This window comes from Poecilia reticulata, chromosome 7, assembly GCF_904066995.2.
Source record: "Poecilia reticulata chromosome 7, P_reticulata-male-v2, whole genome shotgun sequence".
Classification (NCBI taxonomy): Eukaryota; Metazoa; Chordata; class Actinopteri; order Cyprinodontiformes; family Poeciliidae; genus Poecilia; species Poecilia reticulata.
Genome location: NC_088836.1, coordinates 15514493 through 15531387, shown reverse-complemented (window position 1 = coordinate 15531387; position 16895 = coordinate 15514493). Strand labels below are relative to the sequence as shown.

Below are 16895 nucleotides of genomic sequence, written 5' to 3'. Positions count from 1 at the left end.
TTTGTGCTTTGATGTTAAGTTCACTTGTAAAATCTTTCTGTGCACAAGGTCAAAAAGGATATATTCAATTTTGTGTATCTTTGTATGTAGCTGAGTTTACCGCCAAATACCTTGTGCTCACTTTGACATCCCTTGCAGGGATGTCAAAGTGAGTACTCCAGGGCCAGTATCCTGCATGTTTTCTTTCCTTCCCTGGTTCAACACACCTGAATCAAACGAAGGTTCATTAGCAGACCTGAAGTATTTTTCCATGCTGGAATTCGCATCTAAAGCTGTGAGAGCAGCAATGCCTCGCTGCATTTAGAAACAGGTGGGTTTGAACCTTTCTGCTGTTGCTGGTCAAAGCATTTTTCCTCAACTCTAAGCAAATAAGTTGACATTGAAAACCTAAAATTTGCCCTCATGAGTGGGGAGGTATAGTGGAAACTCAGCAGGTCCTGGTGCTCAATTTTTTTTATTTATTGCTAAAGTAAGATTTTGTACTAATTAAAACCACAACCAGACTTCAGTGTGAACGGTTTAAAGCGACCCGCATGCGCAGAAGAACGTTGACGTCACAGGGCAGCACACTGTTTACGGAAGTAATGAATGTCAGCCTATGGCTCGTTTTTAGGTTATTTATTAATGGGAGCTGACGGCATTATCACAACACTGAAGAAAGTGAATAAAAAAGCACAACTAATAGAGATGGTGTTTAGTAGAGCATTGACTGTAACTTTTGTAGAGAAGTTAGTTTGTTTGGACGTATAATCAGCTAGGTGTGATGGGTTAAGATGTGATACGCTTTAAGTTGAGAAGTTTCATCATTAAACAAGTTTCTAAAGCTATTATTTACACCCTGTTCATGTTCACACCTACAGAAAGTTCATTATTGCTTTTAAGTATATTAGTGCGTTTGTTTCCTCGAGCTCTTAACACACAGAAAACTTATGACACAGCTGAGAAGGTGTGCATGAGCAAGGAGGCCCACACATCTAACCCAATGAACCAAAATTTGAGAAACCCGTGGAAGCAAACCAAATTCATTTAACCCAAAACTTGCAGTATAAAAGTTAACTCTACAAAGATTTCTATTTTGTAGAATTACTTAAAGAGAACCGTATGTTATGAAAAGCTTTACCATTTCTTAAAACCTGGTTAGAAAAAAACTGGCCTCTTTTAGCTATGCTTTTTCAAGAGTGAAATGATAAATTATGAACAACCTCTTAATTTAAGTTATACAACAATGTCTGTAGCCAGAGCCTTCTTCAAATTTGTTGTAATACAGACTGCTACAGGAAATCCTCTTCCCACTCCCTGTCCACAGCCCTCAGCATCTACAAGATAATTGTGTAATATGATTTAGAATAACATGTATTAACCCTTTGGGATTAGTAAAGTATTATTGAATTGAACAAAACACCAACTTCAGTTTTAAAATCAAGAAGTTGGAAACCATCAAGTAGTTTTAGGCACAACTCTGGCTGGACGTTTCACCACATCTGTGTTTAACAAGTATGAAACGCAGCTTCCCATGAGCCTCTTTGGGTGAGCGATCCTGCTCTGCTTTAACTGTGGATCTCTTAATGGGATTATCTATTCTCAGGGCAGGAGAAATGCAGAGTGAGGAATGTATCGAGGGCAGACGTCTGACCGTAAACCTCGTACCCTGAAACGCAAAATCAGCTGATGCCGACCTTCTCTTGTGTACGCGGCACTGACGAGCATGGAGGTGAGTCGAATTGTCTACCATCAGCTGCAACATTTATATCTATATACACACACACGTTTATCTCTAATACCTATTTGTGTCTGTAGGGGTTTGCACCTGACGCCGAGACAAACGGACATCATTTATCCACCATGACTGACGGCAATGACAGTGAGGAAGGTAGAAGCTGAAAGACGGGTAAATAAAAGGATCAGTGGGTGATCTGGCTTTGCGTTCAACCTGGGTTCATGTTTCTGACAGAAAGCAGTCAGGAGGAGCCACCGGTGACCTGCTGGAGCGAGCTGTCCATCATAGAGCGTGTAGGCCTCAACAGGTGAGACACATAATGACAATATACTGCATAGAAATTAGTTTAAACCTTTTATTAAGCTTTTACCTGCCTTTTTTTTTAACAGTGTGGACATGACAGAAAAGGACTTGGAGGTAAAACTTTTACAAACAAGTTATTTGACATCTTCATCAGCCTGATTGTATTTGATTTGTGTGTATTAAGTTTCTTAGTGTTAAATACATTTTTTTTTAAAAATTCAACCATATTCCAAATTTCCACCTGAGGACTGAAAGCTGTTTATGTGCCCAGATGGCCTTCTCTCAGATCACCCTGGCCTTCCGCTGCGATCAGTACACCCTGAAACAGAGGCTGCAGTCGGAGGAGCACGCACGCAACCTGGCCGAGGAGAACATCCACCTGGAGCTCAGCCGAGGCAGGGAGACCCTGGAGGTGCACTGTGTGGATATGATCAAGATGCTCACAATATTCTAAAATGTCTTGGAAAAATGCTCACACCTCTTGGAGTTTTTCTTTACTCCACAGCCACAAATTTCAGTGGTATTTTGAAATGCCAACAGGATGTAGAGGCTCGTTGTGAAGTTGAACCAAGCATGCATTTGTAAACTTTTGCCCATATTTCTGAACAGAAATACCTCAAACTCAGTCAGAATAAATGGTGAGCCTCTGAGAACATCAATTATACAGTGTTGCCACAGATTCTCAGTTGGATTTAGGGCTGAACTTTGACTAGGGCATTCTAACTCATGAATATGCTTTGGTCTAAACCACTTTGTTGTCGCTCTTATTGTATGTGTAGGCTCGTTCTGTGGGAAGGTTGAAGTTTGGGTCAGAGGAAGTAGATGTGATTGTGTGTGTTTTCAGACATTGAAGGGGCTGTGTTTGGACAGTAAACGCAGCAGCATCCTGCAGAGGCTGGAGCTTTCTCTGGACATCCTCGGAGGGACAGTAGAGCGGATCTCCAGCACAGCCGAGGTGCTCGGTGCCGTCCACCAGGTACATGAAGGTTATGTTTATTACTGTTAAACATTAACAGCATTAAAGGGGACAGATGATGATTTTTGCCTGTTTTGAGGTCTCTTCTGAATGAGATGGTTTTGGGTCTCCTGTCTCTTTAAATCAGTATAAGCTGCTGCTGGCAACGCCCTCCATTTCAAACCTTATATCTTACACATTTTACACAAGTGAAAATGGTGTAAATAGATGCAACCGCCGTACATCTTTGACCCTGAAACAGAAGACGTAGCGTCTTCTCAACCATCAGAACGCAGCAAAAATAAGTCAACAACAAAACTCTTGTCTTTTCATTGTATAGCAGTAAAACGTGGGTTCCTAGGTTAGCCTCTGCTAAAGTTGCTAAGCGAGTGGCTCAACTCGACTGGAGTTGCTAGGTAACGGGCAGTGCCTGGCTGTTGCAACTTAATAATCGAGAGGTTTTTGAAACGGCTAATTTTCCAGACGGCAACAAAACAAACATTAACTTATTGGCAGAAAATGGCCGGGTAGTCATTTTTTAAGCACTTCCATTATTTCTAGAAGCAGTTGAGACCTAGAAGGAAATACGCAAATAGTTGCAAAACGTGAATTATTCACCTGTCCGCCTTTCAAGAAACACTATGAATCTCCTTCACTGATTTATAGGGGTTTAAGATCGTTAGTTTTTAAGTGATTTATCTGGAGATATAAAATCTTTGTTCCCTCATAGCTTCAAATTGTTGTAACTTGTGGTTTATTTTCACCATGACTGGATGTTTAACTTTCATAGGAGGCTCGGGTGAGTCGTGCTGTGGAGCTCATGGTGGCTCACGTGGAGAGTCTGAGGCGGCGTCATGACAGACATTTAGCCGAGCTGGAAGAAGCCAAAAACAATCTGCAGCAGCAGCAGCAGAGCTCCTACAGACACAGCATCAATCCCAGAACCAACCCAGGTTTGTGGAGTCTCGGTTCATCCACTAGTGTGTTGATGCCGCCTAAATAATGCCTGGCTGTTTCTCTCTTACAGCAGAACCAGAAAGACAGGAGGACAGGAAGAGGAGAAACTCTAATCAGGTATGCAGGTTTCATCATACAGAAGAATGAATCTCTTAATTGTATCCGCCTTCTTACTCCAGTTTTGTCTGTTTAATTCCAGAGCGTCTTACGAAGGAGAGTCAGCGCATCAATCATTTCCAGCCCAAATCTGGTAGGAATTTGGGCTTCCTTGGTGAACTCTCCTAATGTCTTGCCGCCATAATTAGCTTAATGTCCTTCCAAACAGGAGAAGAAGAAGCGAGATTCAAGGAAGAGGACGTCCTCCTGGAAGAAAAACTCTCCTCCACACTTGTCTCCATCCCTGAGCTTAGATGCCTGTAGCTTTGTGTTTACCCAAGAGGACAGCCACCTCTTGAATGAAAGGTACAGTGTGAAATAAATGTTCTGCTTTTATCTGGACCACATGTTTTCACTTTTCTTTTAACAAGTTTTGTTTTCAGACAACCAAACCCAGATCCACCAGGAGATTGTCTTACGGACCTTTCTGCTCCCAGCCCAGAGAGCCATCCGACAGAGGAAACGATTGCTTCAAATACGCACAACAGAAAGTATGGGATTCTCTCAGTAGCCTCAATAACCTTATTAAAGGTTGTAGTTTAATTTTTCTTATGAATGATGCCCACTTCTCCTGCTCTGGAAGGTAAAAAATTCTCTAGAGCAATTATTTAAAAAATGTTTTTTGTGATACCAAAGAGCTTCTAATTTGCTTTTGCATATTGGTTCCATTTCCCAATTTATTAAGATCAACAAACATCTGCTCTACTTAACATTAATGTAAGACCTTGTATTACTGATTAAACATTTATAAACACACTGAGCAACTAAAAAAAGTGAAGCATAGCAATAATAAAGCTATTGTTTTTTTTCTAAGAATTGTTTTGTGTGACAGTAATTCTGGCATAAAAATTAAAAATAAATCTTAACAGGGAATTTTTTTTCCCCAGATAATTTCAAACTAAAGTTTGGATTTGTTTTTACAGTGTGGGATTACACTACTGCAATAAAAGTAAAATTTAAGGCTTTTTACAATCTTTTTTTCAATTACTCCAATTAAGTATACTTGAACTTAAGTTTTGGCTAAATATTTTACTTAAAGCTTTACTTGATTTTCACTTTACATACCACCTTTTATCCCAGATGGACATCTGGTTTACTTTTTTTTTAACTGGTTCACTTACTGTCCATAAAAGGGGCTTAGGCAAATAGGTAATAAGAGTTTTTGTGGTTATTTTTGCGTAACTTGAGCAAACATTACATCATTTTAATGGCAAGCCTTTGTGGCTTTGCTGCAGCCTCTCTCTGGACTCTCTGCGACAAAGACAGAAAGCCAAAGCAGCTGCACTAACCAAAGGAAAGGAAAGAAAAACGGCAACTATCCAGAGACAAATCTCCATTGGCACGTAAGTAAATGCAACATTTCTTTAAAAAAAAAAAAACACGATAAATTAATAAGTGACAGTGATTGTTTTGTGTGGACAAACAATGAGCGTCTGCCTCCTTCAGGTATGGGTCTCCATGCAGGCAGGATCCTCTGCTGGTCCGGCTGCACCGCTGCCGATGGACGCGGATCTGCACCAACCTGTTGGTGCTTTTCTGCGTCGTAATGCTGACTTGCATCATGTGGAAGATTCACGAAGGAGAGGATGAGCCATGACCCGTAAAAACTTTGGAATACTCCACCTTCATTCTCTTCAAGGATTTAGCTTCCAGAATAAAACCATTATGCATCACTTGTTTTTAAATGTTTTATTATAAATATCCACAAAAAAAAATAATTCTCAACACTCACACAATCATGCGGTTAGTAAGAGCACGGCATACTGCAGTTAAAACATTCATCAAACCACTGTTTAAGGATGTCAGCAAGTCATAAAAATACAAAAAAAAACATTTATTTAGGTCCAATAAGGTCTCAAAATTGTTATAAATCTATTTTGCAAGGGAAAAACTTAAATAAATATAGTCAAAAATTATATTAATGTGAAAACCTATATGATGGTTACAGGAGGGGGCGTTTGTGTATAAAAATGTGTGCCAGCCACAAAGAAAAAAAAAACAATCTATGGTCCATTTAACAAATCTTTTAAGATTGCATGAGCCTCGCTTTAGCTACAGTCTAATAAGAGACGACCTAAAATAAATAAAGCTGGCGTTCCACCTTACCTTAAATTATAAATAATTACCATAATGGTACCAACAGGTCCACCTTTTCTGCACCGTGTCAACAATCTCACAGAGAGTCTAAAGTCACAATAAATACAGATAAATAAACGGGAACGAGCTGGACAGGTGCAGGTTACACCTGGCTCACGATTTCAGCGTCCTCGGCCACAAACCACTGGACTGGAGTCCCGTCTGCGGCTCTCTGGAGGACCAGGTTACCCGAACCCTGAGGAAAAGGCCATCACATCAGTGACACACTCGGCAGATGCTAAACATCGTGTCATTTATCATGTCATGACATGATACAGATGTTCATACGCCGCGATTTTCTAATTTTACAAACTACGTCATCTACGTAGTTTTAGAGGATCTTATGTGATGGATGAACCCAAGCAGATGGATAATTATAGGTGGAAGAAACTGTTAATGTTATCTGTGTGTCATTTCTGGAAGTACAGAAAACTGTCCAGTTTACTGCAAGCCAAGTAGACACAATTACTTGGCTAACATGCTAAACACTATGTGTAGCAGAAAGTTAACACACCCCACCATCCTGAATACATGACACCCACAGTGAAACATGGTAGTGGCAGAGTCATGCTGTGGGGATGTTTTTCTTCATCCGGGACAAGGAAGCTGGTCAGGGTTGTTGGGAAGATAATCAGGGAGGCTGTGCCCTCCAGTCGAGTTTCTTTGTCACAGAGAACCCCTCAATCGCACATTCACCACCCGGCTCCTCCAGACTAGCAGCAGCAACAATTAGAAAACACCTGGTGGTGAAGTAGTTCATCATACAGGCTACTACTCTGTCTCATTCGGTTGTAAATGGCATAATGAAAAGCATAGTTGTGATAACGTGCTGAAGGTGGAGTGACAGAAAAAGTAGGAGCTTCTTAAAGAGACAGAGGTCAATTTCAAAACATTAAATTACTTTGTCAAATTTCTTTTATATATAGGTATTAAAGGTGCCTTATTTTCTAATGAATAATTTAAATTCCAATTAAAATGTAACAGTTGTTGCTACTTTATAGACGCAGAAAAGGAGCAGAAATCTAGGCCATAAATGGCTCATTTATGCAAAACTGTAAATTCATTAAATTTAGTGCGAGTATGTATCAATTTCCCTATAATTACAAAACAAAAGATTTTTAGCTCTGCAGACGCAATGCATGGCTACTTATCCTTGTCAGTCACACAGATGTTAACGGTACCAGTGTTTGTTCAGTACCGACCTGTTCAAAGGGGGGCAGGTGAGGAGAGGTGGGGCTCATGACGCTCTGATGTTCTCCACAGCCCGGCCAGAACTTCTGCAGCTGATTCCTCTGGTGCCAGGACTTCAGCTCCTCTGACACGATCTCCCGGGGCAGCAGCCTGACGGCGTGGTTCGGGTAGTCTTTCAGCGAAGGGGTTCGGGCCAACCTGGTGTACGGTGGGGGGGGCTTCAGGATGCTCCTCTGGCACGGAGTTCCTCTTTGCAGATTGTGAGCCCCTGGAGTCGCGGTCGGGAAGCCCTTCCCCGTGTCCGTGTCTCGAGGCGACAGAGGCCCGTTTCCTGGCGTGGGTCTGACCTGTCCGGGGCTTTTATGGAGGCCGCGGAAACAGGACAGCTCCTTCGTCTGTGCCCCGAAGTGGAATCCGTAAGGCGGGGGGCAGAGCTTGGGAATATCGGTGGGTCTGTCCCTTCCTGGAGAGCAGATGAAGGAGGAGGATGAGGAGTGCTCTGAGCTGCTGTCCTCTGAGCTGCACTGGTACGGCCGTGGAGGGGAGAACTCTGGAGAGAGCACCACGGTTTCTGGGCTGCACGGCTGCAGAGGCGGGCAGACCCGGCCGCGGCAGCTCTCCGAGCCGAGCCGCTCCATGTCGACAGTCAGCTTCTTTTTGGGAAGTCTGTGGAAACGTAAGACAATCATTGGCTGTAAAAGTACCAGCATAACAAATATGGCAACACATTTTTCCGAGTATCTTTTCTTTTTTTTTTTATTCGGTTGTCGGTTTAGTCTGAGGATGTTCCTCAAACCAGCTGTCTTCCTGTTTGACGACGCGTTAAAAGAGAAAATTCACGGCTTTTATTATTTGGCTTTGAGTTCTTTTACTTCTGATCTAGCTGAAAATGTTTCGTTTTCATAAATGATGACAAAAAAAGTATTAAAGGATAAAACTTTGTTCATCTGCTCGGCTTTCTCTCTTCCGCCGATTACAGCTGCACTTCTCTGATTTTGGAGATAAACCTTCTAATATCTACCTAACTATGTGTGCACTTCCTGACGCAGCCATAAAATGACATCCATTGCAGAGACGCAGGCTTTGTGAAGAAAAAAATGGCAGAAAATGCTTTTTGTGTGTCATGTATTCACATCACATTAAATGTGATATCGAGGAATGTCTTTTTAAAATTTCTCCTTCGTGAGATTTGAGGCTATTCACAAAAAAGTTCATTCCAAATGAACCCTACGTCTGCTAAACCTGTCCAGTCATTAAATGTTAAGACACATGAACATCACATGACTTGTATAAAGCATACTACAGGAGCCTGCTGCAGTGCACATGTTGTTAGGCTCTGTGAATGTTACTTTGGACATGAATGGTCTGTTCACCTGAAGGACTGGGAATACTGTCGGCGTACGAGCAGCTCTGGAGTGGAGGGGGCGCTGGTGGAGTGGTTGTTTCGTAAAGCAGAGTTCCTGACGAACTGAGTCAGAGGAATCCTGCAGCTCTCTGCAGACACCGGAGCTCCTGCTGGACTACTGCACGCAATAAAGCAGGAACAAAAACACTCAGAAAGACAACACATGCTGTTAAAAACATCACAAACATGTAGGAGTGTTCGCAGTGTAAAGCGGGACGGTGTTTCTGCTCCAACATCCTTTAAAAACTAACTTTAAAAACCCTGAAAACGTTGAATCGGTATGACTCAATTTGTCTCAGACCTCTCTTACCTGGACCTGCTTCTGCTAGGTGTTTGAGGTTTTGTTGATCTCTGGTAAGGCTGATCCAGACTGGATTCTTTCCACGGGGAGTTCTGGATTGGGGAGCGTTCGAACTCCACAGCAAGCGGGCCAGGAGACTGATGAGGCGACTGCAGGGGGTCTGACTCTGAGGTGTCCAACACTGGAGGTGAGAGTGGGCAAGACGAATCTACATCTGGAAAGAACAGCAAAAAAACAACAAAGAAAATGTTTTTATCTTACAGAGTCTAAAAATGAAATTTATTTTTTTTTAAATCAAAAATTTTAAAGGTCATATTCTGTTTATTTCAGAGTCTGTTTTACAGTGTGATGTTACCTCGGTAACAGATGTGTAAAACTCACCATCATCCAGAGCCACCACATCAGAAAGGGAGCTGTCATCCGACGTATCTGCAGAGAAGATGACGCATCTTCGTCACACTCCCTGCATTGCGCAGCTCGTCCTCCGGGGGGCAGTGGCGTTACTCACCTTTACTCGGGCTGCTTGAGATGGAGATGCACGGTGAGTTGCACTCACTCTTGATCCTGTGCTGGAAAACGGCCTCCTGCAGATCCTTCACTTTCTTCTCTTCCCTTTTGCACTGCTGGAGCCGGCTCTTCTTCTGTGGTTTGCTGAGGTTCTCTTCGAGGGAGAGTTTTCGGGCCGCCTCGTAAATCTGCCGCTGAACTGCCAAGTCGGTTTCCAGAGCTTGTAACTCTGGATCCTGGGATAAAGCGAAACATGGAAACTTATTTCACCCCCCCCCTGCTTATTCTCTTTGTCCATTCACAGTGAGGACCGGTGAGGTGGTATTTGGTACCTGCTGGTCCCGACGGATCAGACCTTCGTCCAGCTTGAAAGACGCTCCGATCCTCCTCCTGACCCGAGGCGGCTTCTCATCGGGCAGCAGAGGAAAGTCTGAGGGGATTGAGCCAGTCAGTTCCTGTGGAGGCAATGCAGAATGTCCGACGACGAGACAAGAATAAGTCTCACGATAGGAAGTGAAATATGGTGTGTCTGTTTAGAGAGAATGTTAGCTAAAACATTGAACTACTGAGTTTCCAGGGGGTCACTTACCGCCTCCCGGATGCAGAGTTTTCGAAGCTCCAGCAGGCAGAGCTCCAGACGCTCTTCCAGAGACTGATGCTTCAGTTTCAGGGCTCTGGTGTGAGTGGTCGGGTCCTTCAACGGAGAGGTGGGGCTGTCTGGGCCTGCAGCAATTACAAACACAACATCTTAGCTAGGAGGGCACCAGTAAACCGATTTCCAGGGGTGTTTCTTGGGTTTCATGATGCTGTTTGTTCAATAATGTTTTCCAGAAACCCCAAGACGTTCACAGAACAGCTGTTTTTTTCTTTTTTTTTTTACTGAGATTCAGTGACGCACAGGTGGACTATTTTTACTAACTAGTGGCACTCGATTTTAATTTGAGATATTTGAGTAAAGAATGCCCATCCCAAACCATGAGTCGTTCTGTTCACACTAGTTTGTAATAAAGATGTTAAAAACCATGCGTCCTTCTCCTTCCGCTCTACACTTCTATGCTACCTTAACTTGCACTATAAAATATGACTATTGTAGTTTTTGTTTGAGACGACGTGAAGACGTCGATTCCCTAGCAGCAGTGACTTTATCCTGATTTAATCATGTGAACAATGAAGTGTGAACTGTGCTGATATTGGATTCCTCTTCGGTGTTGTCCTTACCAGAGTGCAAGATAATCCCACTGTCTGTGTCGCTGATCTCTTCTTTGCTCTCAATGGCTGTCATCTTGACTGTCAGTTCTCAAGTTGATCACCTGTTGAGATAAGCAAAGCGAAATGAGTTGAGAGAAAAATAGGACGGCTCACTTAAGAGAATCTTCCTGGGTTTTCCAGCCACATGGCTTCAAATCTCCTCCCTCTGCTGCTTTACTTAACAAAAGTGAATGACTGGCGGGTGCTCTTTTTACGCCCTTGTCTCCGTCTCCCACCTCCCCCTCCTCTTCATTTTCTCTCCCATGGCCGGTCACAAAAGATGCAGACCCCCATGGCTGACTCGGCACATGTGCAGGGGTCAATCTGAATCGTGGCGCCATGGTTACGGGGCACGGGGCGACTGGCCAGGGGAGCGTGTCAGCGCGAGTCGTATTGCGGGGCGTTTAAAGAACCTCAAAACCAAAACAGAAAGCAGATGGCAGCGAGAGTGACCCCCCACACCCCCCCTACACCCTCCCTTTCTGCACCTGTTCCCCCTCTCTGCACCCCTCCCTCGGTGTCTATTCAACCAGTGTCCCCAGAATCCTCTGGGGGGCTTTGAAGTGGAAGAATGTCCTCGATCATGCAGCATCTCATCACAAGATCCCTGCACGGCGCGAAGCTTCTCCGTTTCACCCAAACACTCCGCGGAGCTGCTGTTCACGTCCTGCTCGGCTGCATCGCCGCTACTCAGAGAGCATGTGACGGGTAGTCAGCAAGGAGAGGCTGCTGAGCGAGGCAACAACCGGAGGAAAACGGGAAGAACAACAAGATATTTTTCTGTAGAGCTGAAACAAGGCCAGGAGGATGTGAAGAGATCAGAGAGAAAATGTACTCTTCATGTTCTTTTTATTTTCATTTCTTTTAAACCGGTAGTTCCCAAACCTTTCAGCTTTTCATCCTCATAAGTCACGGGGAGGAGATGGTAGCCCTGATTTCCACGGAGTTAGTTAAGTAATGGCAGCCAGTTTATCACTCTCATCTCAATTTATTACTTTCATCTCAACTTCCAAACTTTCAAATTACTTACTTACTTTCAAATTTAAGCTTTGAAGACTCCACACTTTCTGAATCGTGACCCCAAGTGGGGAAGGACGACAAATTCTAGACCTGCTAAATTTAACTATTCAAATGAGTTAATAAAGCTAAACATAAGCATGTTTCAAAGTAGCTTGTGCCCAAAGCTAATAAGTAAAATTTTAGGATAATCTGGACCTCCAAGCCAGAAGGGGGCTTGAAAATCTGTCAAGGACAAGTTTGCTACAAAGATTTCTGACAATTCTTAAAACTATTTAGGAATCCTTCAGAATTCTTTAAAACTGGATCCAAGTTTTAAACAGTGGTGGCAGCATTATACTTCAAAACCTGAGTAATTATGACATTTTATGTTCACAGTTTGCAAAACATCTCAAACTACTGATGGTGTTCTGCGTTTGTAAACACAATGACTTGACGTTCCTCCTCCACCGAGTCTGAAAAGGCTGCAGAAAACCAAAAGAATTAAAACCAGAGAATTAGACTTGTCACTACAGCATTAGTTGTTTTTTTTTTTTGTTTTTAAGTGAATGCCAAGTGGCTATTTTTAAGCTTAGTGAAAACAAATTTTGTGATTTGGAAAATTGAATTGTCGGCTTATGATTAAACCACGAAACTAGGGGAGTAAATGGACAATGAATCAACATTAGAAGATCTTTGGTGGTTTACTGATGGGCTCAACAGGAAGAGGGCCCCAAATCATTCTGAGCTCAGGGCCTCGAAAGATCTTGGGTTGGCCCTGTTTTAAAGCATGACTCTTGTTTTCCTATTAATACCGCACACAAAGCAGCCTCTGTGTTAATATCAAGTAAACAAACCCTCCAGTCGTCAGAGATTCAGGATGGGAGGAGGGCTGACAAAGTCAGACGGCATGCAGACTGTCGCTGAAGCTTCAGCGTCTAATCCGAAGCTCCTGTCTGAACTGCTGTGTTTGGAGATTGATATCAGGCCCTTTCCTGTAGCTATGAGGAAGACTCATAGCCCGTGTGAATCAGGATACTCTGTGACAGGATATTATTGTGCGTCCCACTGCTCCGACCCATTCATTACGGCAGCTCATGTGAACTGACGCAGCCGGCGATCACAATGAGGCAAAGGCTCGGCAGCTTGAGTCAGTAAAACAACTCGGCAACAAAAGACCCGAATCAGCCGACCGGGGCCCTCGGAAATCTGCTGCCGCCGCAGTATCTGCTGACAGCTCAGGCTCGTTGGGAAGGAGAGCTGTGTGGAGTTTTAGGCGTGGGGATTTTTTGGGGGAGACAGGGGGGAATGTTGCTCTCGCAGACACATGGCTCCATGTTGCAGCAATCCCAAAAGCTGAAGAAGTCAACATGAATCAAGCCACAGGCTGGGTAGTGTGGGATTTACCCCACTTACACCTCATAAGTGTCTGAAGAGTTTCACAAGAGTTTGTGGTTGGAGGGTCTGGGCTGAGTGAGCTAGTGGCTGAGTGGGTGGATGGGTTTGGGGATGGAGTTGCATCGTATTGCCAAAATGCTGATTTGTCATAGAGTTTGTAGGAACCTGAAGCTGCAGGAGTGTTGAAATCGTTCTGGCAGTCAGAGTCCAAAAAAAAAAAAAAACCTAGTTGGGATCCTGGTGATAGCAATGCCTCCACCCTGCCGACCCCACTGATGGAGTCACAAACATCTTAATTGGTGGGACGGTGCCGTCTTCGCTGATGATGACGATCTGTAAACACGTGGAAGGATGAAAGCAACCCCCGTCCTCACAGTTCACTGGCCCGCGACGGCGTAACATCCACGGAAGTTGATGTTTATGACAAGACATCGCGATGCGCACTTACTGTCTCCCAGACTTCCCACACCGCCCTTTCCCATGAGCCCCTCGGAGCTGCGGGCCGCTGGATCGCAGCCACCACCGCTCTGCTCATTACCACTGTGGTCGGGCCTGGAATTACCAACGGGGACCAGTCTCAACTGAGGAAGCAGCGAGGCTCGCATGAAACCAGATCCGGGCCCTGCTGGAACCCTATAATTAAGATTTTCCTGCTGAATGCTGATACTATGCGAGAAAACCCAAACGACTTTACAGCTCGCTTTTATTTCAGCCTGACGGAAAGCCAAAATCCATCCAGCAAAAAAAAAAACAACAACAAAAAAAAAAAAAATCAGGGGATCCAGCTCCATGCGAACGAAGCACGGGCCGCTGGAGGAGAGAAGTGCACGGACGTGGGGGAGCGGCAGAGAGAAGGGAGGAGGTGTTGGATTACGAAAGGAGGCACGAGGAAGACAGAAGTTTGCAGAGATATCGAATCAAGAGGCAGCAAGGAGGCCGTAAAGACAAGAAGTTCACAAACTGTTCCTGTGAGCAGCCAACAGCAGTAATAATTAAGCACCGTGCCAGCCTCCGATGGCCATATGCTCTCCAGACCTCTGTCCAATAAGAGACTGGCGTCATTGTTCTCCAGAGGCTGACGGATCGAACGCTGTCCCTCTAGGCCAGCGTCCTTTCTGAGGCCTCGGACAGAGCGGCCACTTCAGGTCACCGGTCGGATGGAGTTACAGCTCAGCACAGTCACAAAAAAATAAAGACAAAAGAGGCAGGGCGCTCCAGTGGCAATAATAACAGCCCAGAGGTGTTGGGGGACAACACTTCCCATCTGTTAACATGTGGAATAGAGGAGATCTTGTTTATTCTGCTGCTGAGGAGACAAACAGGCACAATCAAAACCGCCTGTTGCTCCACAGGAGTCCTAGAGAGTGAAAACATCCACATTTCATTCAGCAGACAGCAAACAGTGACTAACTCGCATTTATTTACAGCACAATTTGGCCATGCTGTTTTTTATTTTTATTGCTTTTAGCTGATTGAACTGTTCCAAACAGGATAAAAAAAATAAATAAGTAAATCCTTCGATGGGCGTAGATTATACAAACAAGATGAGTAGGATGGAGTGAGAAATAACTTGGATGTGCATCTAATTTATTGACTAATAGCTGCGCAAACTCGTTTCTTAAAGTTTTTGCACCCTTTTAATAGTTTGTTTTTGTGCGGATACCACAAAATGCACAATCATTTTCTAAATAATGCACTGTTGTAAATATGTATTCCAAGGCTGTTGTATTATATGTTTGCTGCCTTTCTGAACAAATTACCAAAGAAGTGTTAAAACTGATGTTTTAGTATAAATATTAACAGGAAAAAAAGTGCTGTATTCAATACTCAGCGTTTAAAATAATCAAAAGTCAACATAAATACGCAACAAGTAATGGAATCCAGTGTAGATCCAAAGTGCTAATATACTAAGAGGAGACATTATATTGACTTCAAGCGATTGCAATCCACTCTGTGGAGTTAAAAATGGCTATAAAATGTAAATTACGACTGTTAGCCTTCATTTAGACAAATTGCATGTTGTTAAAAGTCTAATATAACCAGGCTCATTGTATGAAAGTTTATTTCTCCGATATAAGTTCTTATACCTCCGGTTTCCAACAGCTTAATTTCCTTACCATTAAGTTACTTAAAGAGCTCGAACTTCACCCTCCTCGTCCTTTTCATGGATTCTTCCGGTCGTACCGTTTAGATTTTATTATTAAGCTACAGAAAATAGTTTGTTCCTACCAGGTAGTTTATGTTGTTCTCCTCTACAGCATCCTCTCTGCAGCCGCAGCACCTTTAAAGACTTTCTCCGGCTGGATGTGAGGAGCGCTTGGGACATCTGCTCAGGCAGGACAACTCCACTCCCCACGAGGGGGGGAGGGGGAATCATCCGGGCTCTTATTTAAACAAATAATAGTTATTACAAAGCGACTATTACAAATATAACATCTCCTTTTACTATTTTTGATACGCTTTATTATTTTTTTTTATAATCTTAGGTACTTTGAATTATCTGTGCATATACTTTTGTTTTAACCTCAATCCCCGCTTCTGCTGTTTGAAATGGTTTCGTCCAGCTCCGCTGACTTCCCAGGCACGCGTCTGTCTGCAGAGAAGAGGAGGGGGCTTTTAATTGAAAAGAGGCACAAAAGAAGAAGAGTGGGTCTGAGGTAGACACTAGTTTCACTGAAACACGAACAGCTGGCGAGTAAGTAGTGGGGAATAATAAAGCACTAACCTCGTTTCTTTACCGTGGCGGTGAAAGGTCTTCACTGGATTTAAGTTACTTTACGTAAATAAATGGAGCCCAAATGCTCGACTCCAACGTTTAATTGGGATGATATAAATAATTATAATTGTAATAACAGCAAAATCAACTTAAAACACATTTACGATTTTTTTTTCGTAAGACTTTTGTCTGCAGATTTTTAGTAGGCCAGTTTTCTATTCAGACATTTATTTCCTGGACTTAAATGGAGCTAAGCTGTGTGCCAAAGTGCAACTTTATGTTTTGCCACGAGAGTTATCATGAGTAATACAAGTAAGAGAATCCAGCATAAAGAGGTCCGATCTCATTTCCTTAAGCAGCCGTCTTTACTAAACAGCCCAACAAAACATGATTGCTGTGGATCTACATGTTTTACTTTCAAAAGAATTACAACGAGGGGCAGTTTTAAATAAAATAATATAAATAAGATGTACACAAACAGACCAGATGTCATCTTTTCACCCCACTGATCTTCTTTTCCCTTCAAGATATTAGAGAGAGCATATTTGTAGTCATAATTTTTGAGTCCCTGAATCTTTAAAATTTGATTTTTTTAAAACAATAAAAAAAATCTGTTGTCTAAATACATATAAATGCATGTCAAAGGTCCTTCTGCTAATTTATAGAATTAGAAATCTTCCACTAGGTCATAATAAATTCATTGGCCACAACTTTAAGTATCAATTAATGCTTTAAAGTCCTAAATAAAAAAAGAAAATGTAATTCTATGACTTCATTATGTAATAATTTAAACTTTCAAAGTCACAATTACAAGATTCAGTCATAACATATATATCGCTAACTATGTGATTCAAGGTTATATTTCTATGTTTAAAGTCATACTGTCAGATTCAGTCATGATTATGAGGT

General features: G+C 42.9%; 2 protein-coding genes across 6 annotated transcripts; one reads left to right on the top strand and one right to left on the bottom strand.

Annotated features, from left to right (window-relative positions):
* Positions 1-195: 195 nt before the first annotated feature.
* Positions 196-5761, top strand: LOC103467291 (uncharacterized). 4 transcript variants are annotated; one of them, XM_081608968.1, is made up of 14 exons: positions 196-310; positions 1586-1711; positions 1798-1870; positions 1952-2024; positions 2107-2134; positions 2292-2432; positions 2865-2996; positions 3766-3928; positions 4006-4049; positions 4132-4182; positions 4258-4394; positions 4460-4579; positions 5324-5431; positions 5535-5761. In XM_081608968.1, exons 2-14 carry the CDS (start codon positions 1706-1708, stop codon positions 5683-5685), a joined length of 1227 nt encoding a protein of 408 aa, XP_081465094.1. In that variant the 5' UTR covers positions 196-310; positions 1586-1705; the 3' UTR covers positions 5686-5761. The 4 variants fall into 4 exon arrangements, with proteins under 4 accessions (XP_081465094.1, XP_081465092.1, XP_017161073.2 ...); XM_081608966.1 differs by having other exon boundaries at positions 200-310; positions 4003-4049; XM_017305584.2 differs by having other exon boundaries at positions 206-310; positions 4003-4049; positions 4472-4579.
* A 1-nt stretch (position 5762) lies between these two features.
* Positions 5763-15604, bottom strand: inavaa (innate immunity activator a). Of its 2 annotated transcripts, none has more exons than XM_008413539.3 (10): positions 15500-15604; positions 10847-10938; positions 10218-10351; positions 9961-10083; positions 9630-9864; positions 9503-9550; positions 9131-9335; positions 8789-8938; positions 7427-8081; positions 5763-6420 (listed from the first exon to the last, which is right to left on the bottom strand). In XM_008413539.3, exons 2-10 carry the CDS (start codon positions 10908-10910, stop codon positions 6328-6330), a joined length of 1707 nt encoding a protein of 568 aa, XP_008411761.1. In that variant the 5' UTR covers positions 10911-10938; positions 15500-15604; the 3' UTR covers positions 5763-6327. The 2 variants fall into 2 exon arrangements, with proteins under 2 accessions (XP_008411761.1, XP_008411762.1); XM_008413540.3 differs by having other exon boundaries at positions 15388-15512.
* Between the last annotated feature and the right edge of the window lie 1291 nt (positions 15605-16895).